This window comes from Lotus japonicus, chromosome 1 (genome assembly GCF_012489685.1).
Source record: "Lotus japonicus ecotype B-129 chromosome 1, LjGifu_v1.2".
Lineage (NCBI taxonomy): Eukaryota > Viridiplantae > Streptophyta > Magnoliopsida > Fabales > Fabaceae > Lotus > Lotus japonicus.
In genome coordinates this window covers 70,570,992-70,598,208 of record NC_080041.1, presented here as the reverse complement: position 1 = coordinate 70,598,208, position 27,217 = coordinate 70,570,992, and the positions used below count along the sequence as shown (strand labels likewise).

The following is a 27,217-nucleotide window of genomic DNA, read 5'->3' as shown; positions in this document are numbered from 1 at the left end:
TTCAATTCAGATCAGACAGCTCCAAGTTTGAGCTTTTCTCTACCGTTTGATCTTTGATAAAATATGAGTTGTCCAATCTGATCGAATGACTTAAATTCATTGACTACGTGAAGAGTGCAGAGAATACGAGAATCTGTGAACAACCAAGACAACTAGACAACGCAAAACAATACCAAAATAAAGAACTACTATTTTTTTCTGTTACTGCTCACATGGAAAAACCTAGGACCCCCAAATGGCTAGAGATACATGCTTCCAAAAGTCATATAATTTGAGATACATGCTTCAAAGATTGGCTAAAGAACATTATTGTAAAATGAAGAACATTAATTAGGAAAGCAAATATACGAACATTTTACATAAGCTACAAAATACAAAATATATCATATCAAGCTAAAAAAATATCCAGATGACGGGATTTTGCAGATAAGTTGGTTTATGGACAAATCAAGAATTAGTGCAATGATATTTGTCTGATTAGGCACAATAACTAAATTCATCTAACAACTTGACAACCAATGATATATCTAAGAGGCTCACCAGAAATATGCAGAAGAAACATGTTTCTCATTCCTAGATATTCCCAATAGCAGTGAACACCTTTAAAAACTGAAGTCGTACCAAACAAGACAATTTGCAGAAATCTATACTAAATCAATTAGACCATTTTCTCAAACAAATGCACAATCTGAATCTCTAGTGAGCGTCCCCCATACACGAATACCACAACGTTGGACTTGATTCTAAATAAAGCAACTGTAATTCTCGATTGCAAGGCTGTTTCACTTGCCTCTCAAAGTCATAACCTCCCCAGTATGGGTGAATCCTACATAAATTATCGTTTAACGATTCAGCATGATTAATTGTTCATATTGAAGCTTTTATTCAGCACCAATGACGATTAACAACAGAGCGTGAACGCATCGATATATAGCATTAATCGCCGGTATATTGCATAATTCAACGCTTCCCACGAAACCCACCACCACCACCGGACCTTGCACCAGGATAGCGAGCAAATTGGAACCTTAAATTGGCCGAGTTGCGGTCAAGTTCGTCAAATTTGTAACCTGCAAAATTAAGCGTCACGGTTTTACTTTGAACAACTAGCCACGTTCTGGACGGCGAATTAGGGTGTCAGCAGGCAGATGATATATGACGTGTGCTATATCTTACCTCAGATTAAAACATCATAAACCTGAAATACATCTGAAAACGTTGAAACCCAATAGCCAACATATGTGAAAATGTGAGTCCCTCACTTAATACGCAGGGGTTAAATTTTATAGTTTCAACTAAAGAGAAGGAGCAAGAAGGGTGAGTAACCTTCAGTGAGTCTCCATTGTTGGATCATCTCGGCCTTTGGCATTCAAGGAATGTAGAAATTCGCAGAATAAATCCTACCTAGTTTAAAGATCTATGCAGTAGGAACAAATAAATATTGTGACATGAAAGGGTGTTTTGAGGAAATAATCCTCACGCTGCCAATGGTTGGAAGGATAAATGAATGAGAGTCTCCTAAAAGAACATGTATTCGGTCAAACAGACTCATATTCCATGTACAAACAAGCTCTATAGCAATCCATATACTAGATGAATTCAGAACCAGGAAGGGAACAGCCTCCATGGTATGGAAATGTCAAAATGGATGGCATTCATAGTCTTTTGCTTAGAAACGATAAAATATGGCAGTCAGCTTTGTCATCGAGAACGGCAAAGATGGTCAGGAGTAGATAAAATTTGCTATCATGGCATTCGATTTTACATAAACTGGCAACCTTCCAAACTTGAGTGCCATTTTTATCTGAGCCAAACCAATCCCATCATTCCACCCTCAAAAAGTGAGATAGATAAGAAGATATGTTTCATAAGGTTAACCACGATGCTGCTTTTTAATTTATCATGAAAACTGACAAGTAGTACTCTACTCCCCACTCTTATCCAGATGCTTACTCAATGTCTTTGCAATAATTTTGTTATATCCTTTCCACTGCATATTGCTAGGGTTCTAAATTATAGTCATAATATTATTAGTTGGCTGGTGGAGTTTGGGCCTGGGCTTGGTCCTAATTGACACTGTTAGTTTTTAGGCCTGTGATAACACTGGTAATCTCCAGAAACTTTATTGAATTCCAAAACAGAGTACAATCGAGAATGCACAGAACCTGAACTACCAAATTGGGGAAAATACAAGAGAATTGGGAAATTGGGGAAGAACACTGAATTCTAGGGTTTCATAGAGATCCCACGATCTCTCTGGTTCCTCAACCAGGTTTTCAACACGAAAATTCCGATAACTTCTTCTCTAAGCTATTTCCCTATTTATACTTGATATCTATTCTAACTGCCACAGCTGGCAACAGCTGTCACTAACAGCTAAACACTTTATTACAGTTTAGTCCTTATATTCTAGTCACTTAACCCACGAGCCCTTCCCCTTCTGGTATAAACCTTCCTAAACCTATCAATACTCCCCCCTAAAAGTCGAACCTTGTCCTCAAGGGGAAACAGGGGAAATATGTCTTGAATTCTTGCAGCTGATTCCCAAGAATTATCACAAGAGGGAAGAGTGTCCCAATTGATGAGCACCTCCAAATTGCCCTGCACATCCTCCCTGGTAGCAATCACCTCAGCAGGAGAAACTTCCAGTTCTAACTCCTCATTGAGCATGGGAGGGAGAGGCTGTGGTTGCTGATCAGGTTTCAGGGCCTTCTTCAACAAGGAAACATGGAAAGCTGGGTGAATGCGAGCATGAGGGGGTAGTTCCAACTTGTATGCAACAGCTCCAACTCTACTAATGACTTGATAAGGGCCATAGAATCGTGGACCACAGGCCTAGAAGCTAAAGACTTCAGTTTGTAGGGCTGCAACTTCAGATACACCCAATCCCCTTCCTGAAATTCCACTGGCCTTCGATGCTTATCAGCTTGCACCTTCATCTGATTTTGAGCCTTGATCAAATTCTGTTTCAGCTCAACCAGAACCTCATCTCTATGTAGGAATAGTTGATTAACATCCTCAACCCTAGAAGGTATAGCTCCAGCCTTCAAGAGTATAGGGGGATCTCTACCATACAAAGCTTTGAATGGTGTCATGCCAGCAGAACTGTTATAATTGGTATTAAACCAGAACTCTGCCCAAGATAACCACTCCAACCAGTGCTTAGGATTAGGACCAACAAAGCATCTGAGATAAGTCTCAAGGCACCTATTGACCACCTCTGTTTGGCCATCGGTTTGAGGGTGATAAGAAGTACTCATTTTCAGTTGTGTGCCAGCCATTCTGAACATCTCTTTCCAAAACTGACTAAGGAACAAAGGATCTCGATCAGAAACTATGGTTGTAGGGAAACCATGTAATTTCACCACCTCTTTGATGAACACCAAGGCTACATCCTTAGCTGAGAAGGGATGCCCCAACGCACAGAAATGAGCAAACTTGGACAGTCTATCCACTACCACTAATATAGTATCTTTGCCTTTGACTCGGGGAAGTCCACCAACAAAGTCCATGGACACATCCATCCATACTTGAGTGGGAATAGGAAGTGGTTGTAGTAATCCTCCAGGAGCTAATGTAGAGTACTTCTGTCTTTGACAAATGTCACAAGCTTCAACAAATTTTCTGATATCTGATTTCATGCCCTCCCAAAAAAGAAAGCTAGCAATCTTCTTATAAGTCCTAAAATGGCCAGAATGACCCCCCATTGGAGTGTCATGGCACTCAGACATGATCAATGGAATCTTGTTGGAGTTTTTGGACAACACCAATCTATCTTTGTAGTATAAAATTCCCTTCTTGAAACTGAACCCCTTGTGAGCTGTAGGAGAAATCAGCAGATCCTGAATCACTTTAGCTAATTTGGGATCCTGGTGTAACTCTAAATTCCAATCATCTTTCTCAGCAGTAGTAAGAATAGAGAGGGCAGAGTACATCATTTTTCTAGAAAGTGCATCAGCCACAGAATTCTCACTTCCTGGTTTATATTGGATTTCAAAATCCAAACCCACTAACTTCACAGCCCACTTAAACTGCTCATCAGAAAACAGCCTTTGGTCATTTAGAAACTTCAAACTCCTTTGATCAGTTCTGATTACAAAATGCCTCCCCATGAGATAGTGTCTCCATTTTTGTATTGCTTGCACTAAAGCCATAAGCTCCCTTTCATAAACTGATTTCTGTTGTGCCCTTTGTGAGAGGCCATGACTCCAAAAGGCTAGAGGTCTACCTTCTTGCATGAGGACAGCACCAAGTCCTTTACTAGAGGCATCTGTTTCCACCACAAATTGTTTAGTAAAATCAGGTACTGCTAACAAAGGAAGGTTGATCATGGCTGCTTTCAACAGATTAAAAGCCTCCAAAGCAGTTTGGGACCACTTAAACCCATCTTTCTTCAAAAGTTCAGTCAAGGGCTTAGCAATCTTTCCATAATCCCGCACAAACCGTCTATAATAACCGGTTAAACCCAAAAAACCCCTCAATCCCTTAATGTCTTTGGGAATAGGCCAATCCTTCATAGCTTCAACCTTGGATTGATCTGCTGCTACGCCCTCCCCTGAAATAATATGGCCCAGGTATTCCAAACTCTGCTGACCAAATGTGCACTTCTTTCGGTTTGCTGTGAGTGAATTCTTTTCTAGAAGAGCCAAGACTTGTTGTAGGTGATTGGCATGAGAAGACATATCAGGGCTGTAAACCAAAATGTCATCAAAAAACACTAGAGCAAACTTCCTCAAATAAGGCTTAAGAACTTCATTCATGAGGGCTTGAAACGTAGATGGTGCATTAGTAAGCCCAAAAGGCATGACCAGAAATTCATAATGCCCTTCATGTGTTCTAAAAGCTGTCTTTTCTATATCCTCTTCCTTCATCCTGATTTGGTGGTATCCGGATTTTAAATCTAGCTTGGAAAACACCTTAGCTCCCCCAATCTCATCCAACAACTCCTCAATGATTGGAATAGGAAATTTGTTGGGAATGGTGATCTTATTAAGAGCCCTGAAATCCACACAGAACCTCCACCCTCCATCCTTCTTTTTAACCAAGATAATGGGACTAGAGTAAGGACTCACACTTGGCCTTATGACCCCAGCCTCTAGCATTTCTGCCACCAACCTCTCTATCTCATTCTTTTGGTAATGAGGACATTTGTAAGGCCTCAGATTTGGGATCTCAGCTCCCTCTTTCAGATGAATGGCATGGTCATGCCTTCTCCTAGGTGGTAATCCCTGAGAATCTTGAAAAACTGAAGCAAATGCAGCCAAAACCTTTGACAAATCTGCTGGAACAGTGCTGGCTTCCCTGTCCCCTTTGGTCCCCTTTTCACAATGGACCATTAAACCTTCCCCTTCCTCCAACAAGACCTGCATAAGTGCTCCATAGGTCAACTCAGATTTGGTCAAAGTAGGATCTCCCTCCAAGGTGATCCATTGTCCTCCTCTCCTGAGAGACAACCTCATCTTACCAAAATTGGCCTTAATATCTCCCAAACTAGCCAACCAATCTAACCCCAGCACCAGGTCAACACCACTAAGACCAAAAAGATAGAAGTCTTGGATAACCTCTAAGGTCTGAATCATGAGCTTCAGTTTAGAGCACTTTCCCCTACACATGGTCTTGTGTCCATCCCCTACTTCCACTGTAAAAGATGGGGTGTTAGCCACTGGCAGCAACATTTCTCCAATTAGTTTCTTGGAAATGAAGCTATGTGAGGCTCCACAATCAATTAGCACAACCACTGCTCTACCTTCAATAATGCCTTTCATCTTCCATGACTTGCTAGTGGTAAAACCAGCCATTGAGCACAATGAAAGTTGTAAAGAATTGAATTCTCCTGAGAGAGCATCTTCAAACTCCCCTCCCTCTAAGTCATCTTCCTCCTCCATGATCAACATTCTGAGATGCCTATTTTTACACTTGTGATCCCTACTAAAAGGCTCATCACATCTAAAACACAGGTTCTTTTCTCTTTTCTCTTTCATTTCTGCAGCAGTCAAGTGTTTATAATCTCCTCCCCTAGCCTTCACAATTTCACTGCCTGACCCACTCCTAGCAGCACTCCCTGCACTGTCTTGTTTCTGTTCTGTGCTATTGTGTGGTTCTATGGTAACCACCTTATTGTAGTTATTCTGTCTATAAGAATTGGCAGACCTGACAAAACCACCTCCTTTCTTGGAAACAGCCACATTCTTTTGTTCAATAAGAATGGCCTTCTGAATGACCTCAGCCAGTGTATGCAACTCAAAAAGCCTAACCTCAGCTTTAATTTCTTCCTTAAGTCCATTCAAAAATATACCTCTCACGAAATCATGATCTATCTCTTTCAATGCTCCAGCATATTTTTCAAAGTCATCAATGTAATCATCTAAAGAACCTACTTGCTTCAAAGATAACAACAATTCAAAAGGATTTTGTATCATAGAGGGTTGGAACCTTCTTACCACAGCCAATTTGAATGCTTCCCATGATGGTGATGGATTGCACCTCTCCCACCATTGAAACCAACTGAGAGCTCTTCCTTCCAAAGCCACCATAGTTGCCTGCATCCTTTCTTCCTCAGTTACCTCCCTCAGAGCAAAATAACGCTCCAATTTCTGAGTCCAACCAACTGCATCAGATCCAGAAAAGACTGGGATTTCCAATTTCCTCCATCGATTCTTGATAGGAACTCGATTTCGCTCCTCTCTGTTCCTTCTTCCATTGGTTTCGTCTTCCTCAGAGAAATCCCGATCGTGATTCTCCAACCTTGCTCGCAGCGCTGCAATGAGATCCTCAGCCACCTTCGTGCGCGCCTCATTCAGCTCCAGACGTGTGCGTAAACCTTCGGTTTCCTGTCGCAATTCTTCTCGCTCCTGGTTCCAGCTTCCCTCGCTTCTTGCCATGGTTCTTGTCTTGACCATTCAGAGTAGCACAATCGCGTGATTCAGGCACCAGGATGGTGCTCTGATACCAGTGATAACACTGGTAATCTCCAGAAACTTTATTGAATTCCAAAACAGAGTACAATCGAGAATGCACAGAACCTGAACTACCAAATTGGGGAAAATACAAGAGAATTGGGAAATTGGGGAAGAACACTGAATTCTAGGGTTTCATAGAGATCCCACGATCTCTCTGGTTCCTCAACCAGGTTTTCAACACGAAAATTCCGATAACTTCTTCTCTAAGCTATTTCCCTATTTATACTTGATATCTATTCTAACTGCCACAGCTGGCAACAGCTGTCACTAACAGCTAAACACTTTATTACAGTTTAGTCCTTATATTCTAGTCACTTAACCCACGAGCCCTTCCCCTTCTGGTATAAACCTTCCTAAACCTATCAGCCTGTTTGGCTGTCTGTCATAATATTATTAGTTCGGCCTGTTTGGACCAGTTTTAATTGGTTAGTAGGGCTATACTAATAAAAATAAGATATTCTCATTAGGTTAGAATTATGATTTGAGTATGGAAGTTTGTAAGGGTTACCCTTGGAAGAAGGTTTCCCTCTTGTTAATCTATAAGGATTGTTCTTCGTATCCTCTATCTTCTCTCTTATTTTTGTTTTTTATCTTTTCTTTTTTTACTGTTGCTGTTGGGATATAAAAAAAAAACTAACAATTGGTCCAACCTGCCACTGCCGCTAAAAATAAAGACCTGCAGCTTACCAAGCCAGCCACCACGCGCAACCCAGTCAGCCACCGCGCATCACTGTGCAACCCAGCTAGAATCACTGCACATCTCCACGCATCACCGTGCGACCCTGCCACTTCACCAGCCACTGCCGCATCGCATCCGGGCGCTCCATACCAGTTCTGCATTCTTTTTTCTGTTTTCAGCTCTGCGATCTCTGCTGCAATGGAGCCTCGCTTGACCTCCGTTGAGGGGGGACTTGGATCAGATGAAAGGGTTGCAAAAAGATTCTTCCGACAACACTTCAGAGAGCAATAACGAACCCGAAGTGGTTCTTGAACCAAGAAGGTTGAGTTACCTGTGTTTGATGGCGTGGATCCCTTTGTCTTGGAAAGCTCAGGCGGATTTCTTTTTTTTGGAAGTATACCGTGTGAAGTAAGATCAGAAGATTCCATTGGCTTTCCATAACAACGAAGGAGAGGCAAGACATTGGTCCCCTTCCTTGCGAAGGAAGATACCTATGCTGTCCTGGAATTCTTTTATTCAAACCTAGCTTCAGAAATTTAGTGAAGGGATATCAAGGGATGTAGAGGAAACCTGCAATCGGCCAAATCTGAAAGGATCTTTAAATTCAGTCCATTTATCCACTGGTTTGAAGTTATGAACCAACTCATGTGCTTTATGTCCAAGATTGGATCCAAGGAAACTGAAGGTCTCAAAGAAGATGCAGCCAATATGCCACACATATCTAGTATTAAGAATTTGAAAGAACAATCTCTATGGTAGATGATCAGTTGTTAATGAACGTGAATGATGATAAGAATTAAAAGGTTGGCCAAGCAAGGGCATCCAAACAACTAGATACACATTTATCACTAGGCTTTGTGAATGAAGTTGGCCTCTCGACGAAGAGGGGTGGAGATATGGGCCCTCGCCATGTCGACACAACTGCTTCCTCCAATGCCCGCTGGACATGGACACTTAAGCACTTGCTGATTTGGACATTCACCATGTTTGCTGCCCACAATGGGATCCTGGAGGAGATAATTTTATCTACTATGAAGCGGGCACAGTTTTATTAGCTTCCAACCTTGAGATTGAGTTTTTATAGGGGAGTATTGTTAGGGTTCTAAATTATTGTCATAATATATTAGTGGGTATGAGGCGTTTGGGCTTGTTCTGGGTGTTGTGTTTGGGCCTGGGCTTGGTCCTAATTGACACTATTAGTTCGTTTTTAGGCCTGTTTGGCTGTGTCTGTCTTTATCATTTAATTTGGGCCTGTTTTAATTGGTTGGTAGGGTTAGACACTTAGACTAGTATAAATAAGAGTATCCTCATAAGGTTAGGATTATGATTTGAGAATTGAAGTTTGTAGGGTGAAGGACTGTTAATCCATAAGGATTGTTTTCCGTATCTCCTTTCTACTATCTTCTTCTCGCTTACTTTTCCTCATTATCTTATCTTTCACAGTTGCTGCTGGAATATTAAAAAAATTAGCAACATGCACATTTCTGGAAGCAGTCACATCCTAACGCCCTACCACAAGAGATAATGGTTTTATCTATAACCAAAAATCAATCATGCATATATTATCTAGGAGTAGTCCCACACCTCTGAGGCACTAACACGAGAGGAAGATGAATCATAAATAAGTCGCATATACAGATCATTATTGACCAATCTCTGTACATGACATCCCAGAAAAAATGTTCTTGTGCAATTTCTTTATATTCAGCACTTGAAGGGAGATATAAATGGAACATTGGATGGCCAAAACATGCACAAAGCTGTCATTGCAAGAATAAAAGAAAAAGAGATCTTACCCTGCAATGCATCCTTGGCAGTTGCAGCATGAGCTGGACTCTCAAAATCAACAAAACAAAGTACCAATGGATCACCCCCAGGCTGCAAAATATCCCAGTAAAAAAACCAACCAATGAATATAATATAATTTTCTTAATTTTTAAAGAAACTTACTTGTCTTGATTCCTTGCTAACAAGTCTGACTTCCTTGTAGCCAACAAAAGGACGGAAAATATCTGTACCTCGAAGCTAAGGAGGATGAATTTTCAATGAAAATTGAAAAACACTAAACTAAGGGGAACCAAATCAAAGGATACGAGCTACTTCCCGTCTCGAGCAGTTTGTTGGTAAACCCTCTACAAACAGTGTACTGGTAGCATCAGGTGGAAGAGAATGGTCAGGTCTTCCACTACTTAATCCCAGGATTTTTTCCTTTGCACTTGGTCCTCGGTCTACTCCACCAATACTTGTGACATGTGAATCATCAAAGGAATGACTGGGAAGTCGCCCACGGATGGTTCTGGTAGACTGTCCCTCACCAAAAGAGGAAACTTGCTGAAACATATAGAATGAGTTAACCTAAAACATGTATAGACTTATTTACACACCAGATTTGTCTCAAGGTAAGCCTAGATTAAACAGAGTGACCAACCCAGTGACAGTATCACATCACATGCTCAAAGTGAAAGAATAAGACTTCAGAACAAAGTAGTGTTTAAAACATTGCGTTAATTATGTAATAACAGGGCGGAGTATTATTATATTCATCTAAGAACTTCTCTTATAAAATAAGGCCTTTCAAATTTCTTCTAATCCCTCAAAATCTCTAAGAAAGTAGGAGCTAAAATGGAATTTATTGGAACTTACTTAGCCATTAGTTTAAGGAATAAAAATTCACTAGACCAATTATGTATCCTATCCATTGATATAAACAAACACAAGATAAGGTAGATAGATCCTAGTTGTTGAACACGTGAAAACGCAATGCCAATTAGGACCATAAAAGAAACAATAGAATATTTAATTAGCAACTTAAGAAAATAAAAAATAACTAATACCGCACTACGGAGGTAACGCTCATAGGACGCATCAAGGGATTCAGTATCTCTAATTACTCGCAGCCCTCCTCTATCATCATCATGGGGATAGTAACCGGGCATGTCATGAACGCCAGAGACATCTTCAAAATTAAATAATATTTTCAATAAATGAGCACGAGAACAAAAAGAGCAAGGTAGAAAAGAATCATTTACTATCATATACGACAAACAATTAAATCATATGATTGAGAAAAATTAGTATATCAAGATATAAGCCTATCAATATGGCTTGGCTATGGAAGAATATATATATATCTCCCCATAAAAAAGATCCACAGCTATCAAGCACGGACACTTCTTATTCTTAAGGTGTCGGAGTGTCAGACACATTTCCGACACTGACACATGTACAACACATGTCAGGCAATTCTCATTAGACATCCTATTAAAAATTTGTTTTTTATCAACAAGGAGCCAACATGCCTTGGACATTTAGCTGACACAATTAAACACTTAGCAATAGCACATACACAGAAATTTCATATTATTTTAATAACTTCAAAAGAGTCAATTTAAATTAAAAACAATAAAACAACCTAGAATCTGAAAAATGCTATGAAAGATCTCTATCATGCTTCACTGGGGAATGCTACTTCTTCCTTTATTTATCTATGTACCCTAAACATGTGTATATATGAGAGATAGCAAGTGAAAGGAGATTATTTTGACCAAACAACCATACATGGTTAGGCAAGATTAACTTCTCCTTTTTCTCTCAACTAATATGCCCCCCACATACGCACATACACATATATACATACACACATACATATATGTATATATGTTGAAAGGACTCGTGTCCTATATTTTAGACATTGCATGTGTCGGTGTGCTATGTTTGATGTCCGTGTCTGTGTTTTACATACATCCCATAAAATTATACCTACCTAAAATACCACGCAGCCATGCACTCTTCAAATAAGATCATAAAATAACAAGATCATTGACCACATTTCCAGAATGGCAAGTTCGGTAAATAAAATGGAAAAAAAAAAATCATTCAGAAAATCTCTTGAATCATGGAAAATAAAGAGAGGCAGAAAAATCATGGATCTTGGCAAATTAATAGAGGGGCATCAACACTTTTTAGTTCCCTGCAGTTAATGTCTGGCTTTAAGTCCATCAAATTCAATGCAATAGGGTTATGATAACCAACACTTTCAGCATTCCCTTACTATGAACTTTTGATTTGTACTTTGATAGTGATGTTCAAATACGAGATATGTTGAATGATTTCTGGTGGCATTATGTAAGACAAGGCTTCGGTTAAAATAAATAACCAGAAAGTAAAATTACTATGTAGAGACCCTAAAAGTTTGTTTCTTAACTATTAACAAAGCTACCAAAGCTTGATTCCAACCAAGTAAACATGATAACAACTGTGTCAATTTCAAGCTTATCAGTTTGAAGACAATAAGTAAGTCGAAAATCAGTTCGTAATCAGTGATCTACCGATTTCCAACTCATCCTCAAACTTGACATATTCACAATGGTTTGAAGACTAGGGCATCTCACACAAATCCATCAGAACAGTTTCACAATCAACCCAAATATGCTGATCAAATACTTTCCATGATTTTCATTTCTTAAAAATTTGATACCGCAAGCAGCTCTAAACTCTGACAACTGAACATAAATCTCAAAATGTAATAAGATAAATTAAAAATGAAATTAAATATTAGCAAATGAAACCAGAAAATAAAGAAAAGAACACATTTTTTAAACTAAACAAACCAAAGATTGCCCCCACATCAGACCTAGTCTATTTGTTTAATAGACATGAAGCATGTAAACTAAATTCTAGAGAAATGTAGTAGTTCAACTCTTCAAGATCCACCACTGTTTTACATAGTTGAGCGCTGCATATTTTTTCCATTTTTTCTACTCAATAATTAGTAATTAGAAATCTGCACTTAAAGTCTATCATGGATAGATAATGGCATGCACAAATGAAGTAGATATTATAAACATATCAAACTACATATTTATTCAATTTCTTGCTAACTTCATTCTACATTTAGATTTCAACCAATAAAAGAGATAGAGCTTAAAGCCATGTAAAACTGGAAATAAGATTCCCAAGGCACGCTGTTATCAAGAAAAAAAAAGTAAAAAATATGATTGCAATTTACAATAACTTTGAATCTTTTTTTTTTTGGTTACATGAGGAGAAACAAACTAAGGACAAGCGTCTAAATACAATGACGCATAAATCTCAGTCGGTGGCTGTCCCCACACTATGTGAGATGAAGCTTCCCGTTTCGCCTTCCTAGCAAGGAAATCCGCTGCCTAGTCGGTGGCTGTCCCCAACACAATAACTTTGAATCTAGGTTTTTAATAACTAATTTATTAGAACAGCACATCATAAAATTGAGCAAGCATTCACAGAACATCCAAAAATGGCGGCTACCCTTAGGCATACGCACTTATACTACCATAAACCTCAGCAGAATCCCATTGTAACTAATAATTAGGCACTCCAATAAAGAATCAGTTATTATCAATAATGAAAGTGCATAAAACCAACGTTAGTTCCGCACACCATAGGCATTATTATCAGTAACTAGTGGCCAGTACACACTTCACATGACTACTTCCTTTCAATCCAAACAAACCAATACGAACAACAACAAAGAACCCGGGCCTATTGATGCTTATTGAAACTTATCTACTAGGAAATGCACTAAATAAGCTCCCATAAGTGCTCTTTGGTTTGCATCCAAATGGGTTGTAACTTGTAAGTAACACAACACATTCACTCAGAATTACTCACAAGTATAAACTAGTTATCCATGTGTCATGTGAGATAACTCAATTGTCAGATCAAGTACACATGGGCATCAGAAGAGAAAACTTAAGAATCATATTTTCAAACAAAGTTATATAGCAGTGCATGGTTAATCCCCAATCATAAAATTGAAGTAGAAGGAATGAAATTGGAGGAGGGAAAATGAAGATTAGGCGAAAAGTCAACGCTTTAACCCACGATTAGGTCAACCACTCCGAACCCATGATAGAAAAGGGGGAAAGTTTCAAACTTTGGCATTGGAATTGAAAACCTAGTAACGGAAAATTGAAGGGTCGAAATTGAATAGATAATTACCGTAATCGGAACGGGCGCGCTTGGCGGCGATGGCGGAGGGGTTGTGGCGGGATTCGGCGGCGTATCTCCAATAAGCGTCGGACATGAGGATGGATGGATCGGAGACAGAGAATGAATGAGTTTAGTTGTGTTTGAGAATGAGAGAGAATGAGAATGTGGTTGAATTGAACTACCAGAAACGCCACAAAACACGAAACAAAACAACTTCACACTCCAAGTATTGATCAAAACCCAATCTCTGTCTTCATCTATGTCATAAATATTTGCTTTGTTCTTTCTCTTTCCTTTCTATTTCACACTTTTGACTTCTGATTTATTTTTTAGTGGTATCAAATGTTTAGAAAAAAGTTAAATAAATTTAGGCTTAAAAGCACATTTGGTCCCCACGAATGCGAATCGTGCAAAATGAGTCGCTAAACTTTAAAAATAGCATTCTTAGTCCCCGACGTTACCCTCCGTTTGCAATTATAGTTTTCCGTCTATAAACTAACGGCATCTGTTAAAAAAATTGATTAAAAAATAAAAGAAAAAAAACTCAGAAACATGATGAACTCGGTCATGTTCTTCATCATAAACCAGAAAAACCCAAAAATCAAAACCCTCCAACTTCTCCACCTCTCCCTGATTGATCTTCATACTGGATCTAGAAGGAAGGGAAAAGGTTGAATCTGGATCTGGAAGAAAGGGAAAAGGTCGAAATCTAGATATGCAAGGATTGGTGGTTATCTTCATGTTGGTTGCATAGAAATGTTACGGGAAAGTGAAGTATTGGTCGAACAAAATTGGAAAGAATGGAAGTGTTGTTGAGGGGTTGGGATCTTGTTTTGGGTAGACTAAAATTAGGGACAATGAAGTGATATAATGTTTTCAGTTAGTGGGGGAAAAGGCTAGAAAGAGGGGTTGATGCATTTGTTTTGCCGTGAGGGAAGAAGAAAGGAAGATGGGGCTGGGTATTTAGTCTCTTGATGGAAAGAAAATGAGAAAGAGCATGAGATAAGGATGAGAGGAAGGTCTTGTGAAGCGGAGAGGTTGAGTATTTTTTCTTGTTAGTTGCAGATTAAATGTAAGGTTCTATATTCTGGGTTTGGGAGATGAATTTGATGAAGAAGATGAAGAAGAGGGGCATGTGCAAGGCACATGGGTGCCTTTTCACTTATTAACCTTCTTCTCTCTCCTCCAAGTCATTTAAAAAAATCCACGTAGGAAAAAACCGTTTAAAATCTAACAGAAGGACTAACTGTGGTAACGGGAGAAAACGTAGGGGACAGAGAATGCTAAAAAAATAGTTTAGGGACTCATTTTGCACAATTCGCATTCGTGGGGGACCAAATGTGATATTAAGCCATAAATTTAAAGAAATAACTTTCTTTTCGAATGTTCTCATGTGAAATTGGAAAAAATAATCATATTTATTAAAGATTGAATTATAAACATGTATGTCACTATAAATTTCATTTGCATATGTACCAAAAATAAATTTCATTTACATTATCTTTTATAAATTTCATATTAAGAGGCTCAACTTCAGATGGAGCACAGGGATATCCTTCGTTAAGAGGAGCTCCTCTGGTATCAGAAGTCTCATGAGCAATGGTCAGGTTTGGTAACAAAAATACAGCTTTTTTCCATACACAGGCAGTGGTTCGGAGGAAAAGAAACAAAATTCACAAGCTTCAGCTGAGGGATGGCATTTGGAGCTCCGATGAGGACACTCTAGAGCAGGAGGCTCAAGATTTCTTCATGGACCTTTTTGGTTCTAGGACGGAGTCAACTCAGAGCAAGCTTCATGTTCCAAAAATCCCCACCATCCCCGAGGTCTGTTAATTGGATCTTCTAAAGCATGTTATTAAGGATGGGGTTAGAAGGGCTCTCATGTCTATGAAGTCGTTGAAGGCGCCTGGTCCTGATGGTTTCCAACCGGTTTTCTTTAAGCAGTATTAGGACATTTTCAGGGAGGAAATCTGAAGGGTGGTCAGATATGCTTTTCAGTTCTGGTTCTATTGACCCCTCTCTCGCGAAAACCTTGATTGTCTTAATTCTGAATGTGGATGTGCCCACTCAAATGAAGGAATTTCGGCCTATTAGTTTATGCAACGTGGTGTACAAAGTCATTACTAAGGTGTTGGCCTCCCGCCTTCGGCCTCACCTGACCCAGTTCATTGGCCCCCTTCAGTCCAGTTTTGTGCCAGGCAGAGGGACCATTGATAATGTTATTCTGGCTCAGGAGGCTATCCATTTCCTTAATAGGTCTACTGCAAGGAAAGGTTCTATGGCTTTCAAGATTGACCAAGTTGGAAGGATCGCTTATTGAGTACAGCTCTTAGAATTTTCCTTGCAAAATCTGTCATCACAGTCATCCCCACTTATTATATCCAGGTTGTTTGGCTACCACAGAGGACTATTTATGGTATTAACAGGGCCGCTCGTGGTTTTGTGTGGTCCAATAACTTTGGGAACAGAGGCTGGCATCGTATTAAATGGGATGTCATCACTCAACCGAAGGAAGAGGGTGGAATTGGTATTCATGATGCCTCCCTTGCAAACACCTCCGTGCTTGGAAAATTGGTGTGGTCATTCCTGCAAAACTCTTATAAGCTTTGTGCTCAATTTCTCTCACATAAGTACTTGGGACGTGAATCTATTTTAGATGTTGTTGCTAATCTGAGTTCTTCATCCCTTTGGAAGGGTATTCTGAAGGCTAGAGATGTGCTTAAGGATGGTTTCTCATTTAAGGTGGGGAATGGTGAGACCTCTCTTTGGTATGGGGATTGGAGTGAGCATGGTATCTTGGCTTCTAAAGTATCATATGTGAATATTTCAGACACTTATTTGATTCTCAAAGATGTTACTTCTAGTGGTGTTTGGAATTGTTCTAACATTTATCCTATTATCCCTTCGAATATGATGAATAAATTGTTAGAGATTGCCCCAAGGATTGATGCTAGATTGCTTGATCAATGGACTTGGAAGCATTGTAGACAGGGCTTTTATACTGCTGCTGCAGCTTATTCTTGGCTGATTGAGTCTATGTGTCCCGTGACTTCTAATTCTGTTTCGTGGTCTTAGATTTGGAAGATTAAGGCGCCTGAGAAGTTCCGGGTCTTTGTTTGGTTGATCATGCACGATGCTATTCAAGTCAACAGCCTCCATTATCGGCTTATCGCTGCTCTCTCGCTTCTTCCCCTGCTTGTTCTTGGTGTGGTCATCAGTTAGAGGACCGTATGCATTGCCTAAGAGATTGCGGGTTTTCACGAGACATTTGGAGTAGGTTGGGTGCGCTAGCATGGCCTAGGTTCCTGGTTGTTGATGTGTGTGAGTGGATCCAAACGCAGGTCCGGGGACATAATTCATCCTTGTTTGTTGCACCGTTGTGGGAAGTTTGGAGGAGTCGAAACAATGTTGTCCTAGGCAATAACATATGGTCCGTGGAGGCTTCTGTGAACTGGATTCTCAAAGAGCATAGTGATCAAGACAGGTTTCATGCAAGTGGGTTATCGTCATGTCTTAGAGTGTTGGGTCGCCTCGTTGGAAGGCACCTCCGGCTGGTGAGTTCAAACTGAATACAAATGGATCGTTTGACCCAATTCAGAAGAGAATGAGGATGGGAAGTCTCATTAGAGATACTTCAAGTGATTGAATAGTGGAGTTTCATGCTGGTCATAGTGGAGGTGACCCTCTCAAGGCTGAGCTTTGTGCCTTGATGTATGGTTTAAAAATCTTGTGGAGTGTAAATATTCGTCGGGCTATCTATGAGGTGGATTTTTTGGAAATTGTGGAAATTTTGGCGCATGACATGCTATCTTTCCATGAGTTAGCTTCATAGTTCCTTGACCTTCAGCTTCTATTGAATCGTGATTGGAGCGTTACTCTCTAGCACATCTCTAGAGATGCAAACGAAGCAACAAATTGTCTTGTTGGGATTGAAGCTAGCCTTTAGTGTTCCCTTACTCGTCTTGAGACTTCGCCTCAGCAGATTACTCTCATCTTGGTTAGGGAGGTGTTAGCCTTGTAGTTCTTTTCGTTGTTTTTTTTTTTTCATTTTCCGATGTACCAAAAAAATATTAAGCATGCATCCTTTGGCTGGCCATTTCATTCATTTCCTTTAATCTCATTTGCTATTTCAGTTTTCACAGTCTTTTAAATTAACTACTATTTAATTGGTTTTAATTGGACTAAGTGTAAATTATTCATGAACACTCATTGGCCCCAAAGAAAAAATGATGTCTTCTTCCCCATTCTGTTGTTTTAGCATTGTTCTAGAGACTCGACCACACTTGTGTTTTAATTACACAATATCTTATATGTAGTTGTTTTAATTTTAGAGAACAAACATGACTGTTTAAAAAAACATGACACTAGATTATACCAAACATCTGCGAAGTATTTGTTTTCAAGATTGTGCTTCTTAAATATCAATTACTAGATATTACACTTTTCTCAGAGGAAATCTTGTGACTTAGAGGATTTAAAAATCAAGTCTAGTGGCACATTCTAATGTTTAACTTAAAATCATTTTAGAGGATTTGAAGTCAAAGAGGAAGTGCCTATGAGTCTCTACTGCCATGATTAATCAAACATAGAGAATAAATTGGTTCAAGATGGTTGGACTAAGCAAATCAAATGAAGGCGTTTTTTTTCCACCTTTTAGCACTGATATATTACTGCAAAACTTTATATGATCTCTGTGATGTATCATGTTAAATTAATGAGAACAATAACTGTATTACGGAAGCGTACTTGAGTTCATAGCAAACGGCAAAAAGAAGAAACAGAAAAGAGGTTGGTCTTCCAAATCAACAAGCGGTTTCGTGAGAGAAGTCCTTTAGGAGTCCTTTAGAAATCCTTTAGGTTTTTCTCTAGCTTTACTTGATAATAGGATGTTAGGAAAAGAAAAAACATGTAGTACGGAAGCGCACTTGAATGCATAACAAACGGTAAAAGGAAGAAATGGAAAAGGAGTTAGTCTTCCAAATCAACAAACAGTTCTGTGAGAGAAGTCATTTAGGTTTCTCTCTAGCCTTTCGTGATAATGAGATGTCAGGAAAAGAAAAAAAACTTTACACTTATGATTTGGGGACCATGACCCTATTTATAAATTATAATCTATGTCTTTGTTTCTATCTTAAGTCATCACTAAAACAGAAATATATTTATGTCTCTACATGTTAAATGTCAAAATCTAATCAAATACAACATTATCCCAATTAATTGAAATCTTATCTTAGCTCATTATATCACATTTAATTGAATATCACAAATTGACAGTCCATGATGCATAATTATTTTCATATAATGCCCAATATTGAATAATGATCCAACTATCGTATGTCAACTAGAAACTGTTTGTGTCGATGGCAAAAAAGTTGAGTTGAATGAAAGGGTATTAGTCATAGCCGATTGGAATAAGTATGAGGATGTGAGAAAGTTTTGCACCGAGATGAGATTGTGAACAAGTAACCAAACTTGGTCTTAGAGGTTTGAGACGTTAGAAATTGGAAATGAAAATCCATTCTTAGTGAGGTGGAGGTCGTGGCAATGGAATACTGCTAACTTGAAGGGGTTTGGGTATTCAATGTATGAGTGGTGTACAAATCCTATTATGTGCATCTGCTCAATTTAGGGGGAATCGTTTCATGTTGTAGCACTTTTGTTGGGTGTATTAGTTGGGTTGTTTAATCAGCAGGAACTCATGTAGTGTTGCTGCATTTAGTTTCATGTAGTGCTGCTGTATTTGGTTTGTTTTTTTTTCTTATTGTGTTTTTTTCTTGTTTTTGCTTGTAATGGGATTGAAGTACCCCTTCTACTTCCTTTTCAATACAAATTTGGCTTATCTAAAAAAAATCTTATGGCCTTTTATATTAAGCTTTTTACTTTAATTATCTAATTGCATACATATTTTTTTTCTCACCATTGTTATTTTTCAAGTGTACCTAGCTGGTCACCTCTCGCTAGCTAGTGATGACAACGAGCACTTTGAAGTGTCTTAAAAACTTACATTAAATAATAAAATATGTTTCTTGAGTAATCACTTAATTATGCAATTATTATATTTATTTCTTACACGATTTACACTTTTAGTTTTATCTTTTTTTTTTTTGATATATCGGAAAATGTATTTCATTTATTTAAACCAACAGGAAATGTATTTAAAAAAAAAGTTTGAAATTACTTGCTATGCTCTCCATGTGTGCACACTAAAGGACAACTTGCATATATCTACACCCATGAATTGAATAACTATGATAGATCATATGCAAACTAAAAATAGAAAACACAAATGTAGTAGTTTAAGGGGTGTGACATTAGCAATTAGTGGGCTATTATAAAAATGTATATAAATTTTATTATTTTTTATGAAATATATATTACTAATAGTAGTGGTGCTAAATAATAATTATTTATAGCGGTGATTATTCATTTCTTACTGTATGGGTTGTTGAATTAAAATTGTTCCAACCTTAAGGGCTTGTTTGGTGTATCAAATTATATATGATAGTATAAGCTAATACAATACATTATATACTTATTCATTGTTTGGTGTTAACATTGTATTGTATAAGCTTGTTTGTCAATCCACTCTAATACATTAAAATTATAGATCGTTTAATCCACTTTATGTATGCAGGATAAGATTAGATAAAATTGTGATGTATTACATGAAAGTATTTGATCCATTGTAACTACCATGCCGCCGCCACAACCCTCCACCTCTGCCACCATTCTTGCCGCAACCGCCGCCGCTAATGCTGCCTACACCACAACCACCCTCCACTATTGTCACCATCATCGCTCCCGTTTCAACACTTCACCAAACATAAGATTATATTAATTTAAATAATATGATAAGTTATACATAGGACCAAACACTGTTAAATATTACATTTTTATTAAATTTTATTCTATCAGGTCTACTATTATTTAGTCTTATACTATAAGCTTTTATACTACACAACATATCAAACACGCCTAATAATTTTCTATATGATTTTCTAGACATGACATGAAATCAACCTTTAGTGCACATTTGGTTGTGTGTACGTCATATAATTATCATATCTATATATAACACGCTAACTTAAGTTGACACAATTTAACACAAGTTCTACGTTTCTTAAAATATGTTAGCTATTCATATTATTCCAGAGAATATTCTAATATTAATCTTTATTCCTTATTTCTTATTTTATTCTTTCTATTGTAACCCGATTGTTATAAATAAAATCTTTTAGTATCTCGCACAATTTTAGTGGGAGCAGTCATCTCCCATGGGGTTTAACTCTCATCTCCCGATAGGTTGAGGTTTTGCATTTTCCTGCGTCCAGTAAAATCTCAGTTGATTGACAACCTCATGGGAGATCTCTCAGCACTCCTATCAAAAGTGGCATTTGCTGGCCTCCCCAGCACAACACTGACGGCGATAGCTTGGATGTATTCTCTCTTTGTCCTACCCATTTTTAGCAAAAGAATATATCCATGTATACAAATGTTAAAATTATGTCCACTATGATTTTAGCTTTCCTTTAATTTTTAAATGAATTTCCAAACATATTATTGTTATGTGTTCAATAAGCACGTTTATAAAAAAGACTATCATTAAACTTGTAGTCAGAGCAAAATATCATATAGATCACTTATATATGAACAAACATAATTTACATCCATATATCAGACATATAAATTACTACATCCGACATCTAATGTATGTCGCCGATTCATATGGCTAACCCTTCACCTCATATTTAGAGCATAAATGACTAAAATTATAAAAGTTTATAATATATAAGAAATCATAACAAATGAAGTCTAAAACATATGAAACCCTTCTACTCTTAGATGACTTCCAAGTAGGGGTGGAAATAAGCCAGGCCGCCCAACAAGGGCTTGTGGCTTGACTCGTCAGAGGCTTGCCTTGGCTTGGCTCGCTTATTAAAAAAACTGGGCTTAAGCTTTTTAAAAAGCTTAATTAATTAAAAAGGTCAAGCTCAAGCTATCATAAAAGCCTATTTGGCTTGACAGGCCTGCTTGTTATGAATTTATTTGGGATTAAGACTTATTATTATTGGTTTTATTTATATGTTTAAGACGTGAGACATATTATTATTAAATGATTTGTTTATGTTTAATTTTTGTTTAGTTTGTTTTAAATAACCGAGATTTTGTTCTTTGAAATGCAATGATATATAGGTTTTTTATTTATTTGAAAAGGAATTGCAATGATATATAAAAAAGACTTATTAGCTCACCGACCTATTAGCCCGTCAGTCTATCGACATTCTTTAGATGAAATTGTCTGACGTATGTTAAATAGACTTTTAAGTAGGCTAGTAGGCCAAGCCAGACTTTATAATAAGCAAAGCCAAGCCTTACAATTTGGCTTGTTGACATGCCACAAGCCAGGCTTGGGCCATGAAAACACAATGCAGGCCAAGCTTGGGCCACACAAAACTTGGCTTGGCTTATTTCCACCCTACTTCCAAGTATATTTCTTTTCTGAAAGCAATAATTTTTTTGTCAAAGCAAAAATTTATATCAATATTGATGAGGAAAGAGTCAAATTACACACCCTCCGTTTTTTTGGTCGAGTACAGTTTCCTCAACGGAGAACAAAAATCAAAAGCCCCGAAAGAAGCCTGAAGAAGGGACTGCAACCTGAAAACCACCTAAAAAACAAACAAACGACCAATAAAGCCCACTAGTGACTCCTGTAAATTTTTTCCTAGATATGACTGATTTGTGAATGCTTTTAATTCAGTTTTAAAATTCGACCAAAAAAAATAATTAGTTTAAAAAAAGTGCATTTAATTTTTTAATTTTTTTACAAAACCTTTTAAAATACTCTAGTACTCTACTGTGTATCTTCCTCTCGTAAAAAAAAACTATTATGTACGATTTCCAAATAGTCAATACTCAATAGGCTAATTTTTTTAAAAAATTGTTTTCACCAGACACAATCATAAGTAGCTATTCCTCCTTCTGTAACCAAAAAAAATCATAAGAAGCAGTCACGGTGGCACACGTTGAAGAATCACCGCTCCGCCGTTCTAAAGCACCGGATTCCGCCTATTTTACACCGTTTGAATAATTGATTTTCAATTTCTGTAAATTAACCACCGCCCCTAGGAAACGCACACGTAGTTACATGCTGATTCGCGCGCGTGGAATTGGCGTCACCACCTAACTGACCCAAAAAATAATAATCTCCTAAAAAACAAAAGTAGAATTGATAATAGGCAATTTCTTTAATAACCATACCTAACTCAAAATCATGATCATAATTCATAAATAACAACAATAAATGCGTATAGTTCCACGTTTGCTGCTCAACTCAAGGTGAGTGAAGAAACCCACCATCATCATTCATCACAACAACATGCTTCTTCTCATTTTTTTTAGTTGTCCATTTAATGGTATCTAATGCATGTTATCCTCCGTTCTAAAATGTAAGTTGTTTTAGAATTTGTACTGTATTCCAAAATATAAGTTGTTTTACAAAATCAATGCATTTTTTTTTCTCTTTCTTCCTTATATACCCTCATTTAATATTATATCTCTTAATTACCACTTTCAATTTTCACATATCACAACTCTCATTATTCACTTAACCAATAATAACATTTCTCTCTCCTTAATATAACACAACTTTAAATAGGGATATTTTAATAAAAAAATTATCAATTAATGAGCTCTTAAACAATGTGCACAACCTAAAACAACCTATATTTTGGAACGGAGGGAGTAATGATTAATTACGGGCTATAGTAATTTTGCAAAATATAATAATTATTTCATTCCCATGCTTCTAAATTAGGTTTCTACTATTAACAATTAGTATTCGACTCTTGAACAGTTTGTATGAAGAAATATTTGTTGACGTGATTTTAAAATTTAAAGCATCAAGTGATTAGTCTAATGCACCGTGAGATAACTACGGAAAATAAAAAATTAGCTTTTCTCTAGCCTTGTGTTTGATTTGTTTTTTTATTTTAACCATTCATTTTATTTAAGATGATGGTTACTGTAGTAGTGTGCAAGTATATAGTGGCGTTTTTTTCCCCATAAGCGGCTATGTCTCTATCTGAAGACCGAGTTATATATATATTTTTTTTCTTTATAATCAAATCAACCTTCTGATTGAGAATCTTCACAAAATTTTGTGATCAATTCATTCTCTAGCCAATTCTTGCACGCTAACTCTCTTTTCTCCTTCTTCTTATTCTTATCTTCTTTACTTGAGCTTGCTTCTGGTAATGAAATTTCACTCTTTAGCTTTATTGAATCTGTTGGAACCCCTTGTTTTTCTGCATCTGATTAATTTCTTTCTAATCATAACTAGTGTATGTTTATTTGCAGCAGTGAGGTGTTTAATCTGAATTTTTCTAATTTTTTACCATTTGATTATGGGGGAGCTGATTGGACCTCGCTTGTACAGCTGCTGTAATTGCAGAAACCATGTCTCTCTCCATGATGATATCATTTCCAAGGCTTTTCAGGTGAATTCAAGCATCTCTTTCTGCTCTCTCTTTCTGTGTTTTGCTTTTCTGGGTGGTTTTTGGGGCCAAACATTTTTATCAGAATGTTACCAGTTTCTACATTTAATACTTAAATGATGTCGATTTGAGTAACTACTGTCTTGTTTGCTGGATTATGATGGTCATATAGCATGTTTGGGTTACCTTCTATTGTTTTTAGAATCAATTCTGACAGACAAAAGTTTTCAAAAGTCCATTCTGACACCCAAAAGCTACTCATAAAAGCTTCTACCCGGAATTGGTTTTGGCTTTAAAGTTTAAAATCAATTGGATTCCTAAAATTGCACTTAGTGCCTATAACATGCCCACTTGAAAATTTCTCCACCAGCAACTGGCTATTCCCCTTTCTGACACTTTTTTCCAGCTATTATTGGACTGAATTTGATGATTTTTACGCACCATCACTAATGTTTTGTGAGGAGGAAAGGTAAAGTGTAGAATTCTAGGGTGATTTCAGGAGAGGGTAAAGGTTGGAGCTCATGCTCTGTGAATGAGGTGAGGCTCAAGAAGTCAAGAGGTCTTGTTCCATATACAATGTACTAGACTCAACTGAGTTCACTTCTAAAGCCAAACATGTACATTTTTAATGCTAATATGGGCTGCAATGAATTTCAGGTCATAAGTTCTAATTTGAAAAGGAATGAAGTTGCTTTTTAAATTCAATCTTAGATTCAAATTTGGGTAATTCCTTATTCTTTTTTCTTTATCAATAGGAATTAAAAGAATTTATTCGATACTATGTATCAATACTGATGAGTTTCTGATGCATTGTGGTCTTAGTTTGATGTAATGATTACATGCTTGGTAGAATAAATAAAGGTCCCAACTTGTAATGAGTAGTGAGTTTTGCATATTTCAGAAAGTGTGTGGTGAAAGTGGTATAGTGAGACAAATGGGTGATAGTGACAATTTAGGTGTGAATGCTGCAGACATGTTCTGTTTACAATAACTTATTTGCCTATACAGAAAGTGACAGTCACTATACATGTCTGTTGTTGGTGACTGTCACTGTGATTTTCAATGAAGGTTATCATAATAGTGTGGATACTTTTGGTGGAAAACAGCATCTCGAAAGTGATGGGAAGAAAATGGGAATGGTAAAGAGATGATGCATATTTGATTAAAGTAGGTGATTAAGATTTTCAACCCTTAACATCCACTACTGGTTTTACTAACATAACAGTCAAATATCACCAACATTGCTGATATGTTTTGTTTGTTCAATTGTTATGAAACATTCTCAAGGGACCATTGCTTTCTCATTTAGTTGTATGATGTTTTATCCCTAACAAAAGCTTGCCTGGATCATCTTCTGATATTCTTTTCATAATTTTTGTAACTAGGGAAAAAATGGCCGAGCTTTTCTGTTTTCCCATGCTATGAATGTTGTGACAGGGCCAAAAGAAGACAGGCATCTCTTGACTGGCCTACACACTGTTGCTGATGTTTATTGCGGTGATTGCCGAGAAGTGCTGGGTTGGAAGTATGAAAGAGCTTATGAAGCATCCCAGAAATACAAGGAAGGAAAATTCATTCTTGAGAAATCAAAAATTGTTAAGGAGAACTGGTAGCATCCCCCCTTCTTTTCCACTCATCATGTGTAGATTTATTCATGCTCTTTGGGGTTTATCTCTTGTACAGGAAGTTCTTCACTTCGCCCGTTTAAAATTTGTCATTACTTCTCCACCTGCATTATATTTCCTGGTGTTGTGACTGGAAATGAAATTGTAAGAATTAAGATAATCTGTTAATTCATTGTCAGTAAATTGTGTATTCATTTTCTGGTCTATGATTTTCAAGGTTGAAATCAAACTACTAAACCATCTTACACATTTCTGTTTTGGAAGATGAATTTTGCTGACAGGAAGTGTTTTACTTCAGCTATTCTCTTTAGCCTTGGTGGTTGTGGCTTGATATATGAAGTATATATGTATGTTGCAACCCTTTTCATGATGAAATTAAATATTTCGGTTTAACACAAGTTTGCAGGCCAGAGCTTCAATATTTGAAGTTCTGCTTCCCTTTGTCAACAACACTAATTGCTCACACATAACAGCATGGCATGTAGTCCAAGCCTATAATGTTTGGTATTCTGTTTCCATTTTCCTATCTTGTCCTGGTGTTTAGTACTGACCAATAATAGGGTTCCAGCATTTAGGAAAATTCAATTGCAGGAAATCCAAATTCGCCGTAACTGGATCAGGCTTCCCAACAGTAAGACTTTTATAAATTCACCTCAGTCATAGCTTCATGACTGCCTAATCAAGATTGGATGGTTTAGATTTAAAATCTAATTTCAAGTGTAAAATCAGTCTCTTTAAATCAAAATCAGACGACTATGGAGCTATGACTACAGAGAATTTAGGAAAATTTAGCCGTGAGACTTGCCTCTACTAGTGTAGGTAGAAATTTTCGGTGTTGAAAAAATAGCACAAGTGTACTGAAATTAAAGGGTTTTGATTCATTCACCCTATTCTTTCTTTTCTATCTCATTTATACCAATTTTTTCTTCTTTTTCTATCACATCATGAGTCGAATGTTTCATTTCTTTCTCTTTTTCATTTGAGGGAATGGATCATGAACAAAAACTTATTGAACCTTAAAACAGGGGAATCTGAACATAATATTGCACAAAGTCCTGGGAATTACTTTGGGAACCTGAATGCTTTCCACCCACACCACCCAATTAATCATGTTTCTGATCCGAAAAATAATTTCTTTAGTGGGCTGATTGGTGATTCATATAGAAACAACAAGCGGTGCTAAAAAAAAAATATCCCCAAACTCCTTTTACTACTTTCTTCCCTGCTGTCCCAATTACATCAACACGATTTCAGCCAATTCCTTGCTGATTGTTTTTTTTAGCCTTTGCCTGTAATGCCTTAGGAGGTGTTTGTTTCACGGATTGAAAAATGATACCCGGGAATTTTGTTCCCGGGAATGTTATGATGGGAATTGGGAATGTTATTCCCTGACATCTTTAAAAAATTCATTTGGTTCACAAAATCAGTTTCTGGAAATCTTTTTTAATATTCATGGGTATAATTATAATATATGTTTGGTTCAAAATA

At 37.4% G+C, this 27,217-nt stretch overlaps 2 protein-coding genes and 1 long non-coding RNA gene across 4 annotated transcripts; 2 read left to right on the top strand and 1 right to left on the bottom strand.

The window, feature by feature from the left end:
* Positions 1 to 546: 546 nt before the first annotated feature.
* Positions 547 to 13,924, bottom strand: LOC130745023 (RNA-binding protein 2-like). Its single transcript, XM_057597178.1, has 6 exons — positions 13,618 to 13,924; positions 10,473 to 10,594; positions 9,732 to 9,969; positions 9,589 to 9,650; positions 9,435 to 9,516; positions 547 to 1,070 (listed from the first exon to the last, which is right to left on the bottom strand). Exons 1-6 carry the CDS (start codon positions 13,700 to 13,702, stop codon positions 961 to 963), a joined length of 699 nt encoding a protein of 232 aa, XP_057453161.1. The 5' UTR covers positions 13,703 to 13,924; the 3' UTR covers positions 547 to 960.
* Positions 13,925 to 23,687: 9,763 nt separating this feature from the next.
* On the top strand, positions 23,688 to 25,933 carry LOC130744984 (protein yippee-like At4g27745). Of its 2 annotated transcripts, none has more exons than XM_057597142.1 (3): positions 23,688 to 23,861; positions 23,968 to 24,107; positions 25,490 to 25,933. In XM_057597142.1, exons 2-3 carry the CDS (start codon positions 24,015 to 24,017, stop codon positions 25,715 to 25,717), a joined length of 321 nt encoding a protein of 106 aa, XP_057453125.1. In that variant the 5' UTR covers positions 23,688 to 23,861; positions 23,968 to 24,014; the 3' UTR covers positions 25,718 to 25,933. The 2 variants fall into 2 exon arrangements, with proteins under 2 accessions (XP_057453125.1, XP_057453129.1); XM_057597146.1 differs by having other exon boundaries at positions 23,701 to 23,861; positions 23,971 to 24,107.
* On the top strand, positions 24,114 to 25,276 carry LOC130744997 (uncharacterized). The gene is made up of 2 exons (XR_009021517.1): positions 24,114 to 24,682; positions 24,762 to 25,276. It is a non-coding gene; the product is annotated as an uncharacterized LOC130744997 (long non-coding RNA).
* Positions 25,934 to 27,217: the final 1,284 nt, after the last annotated feature.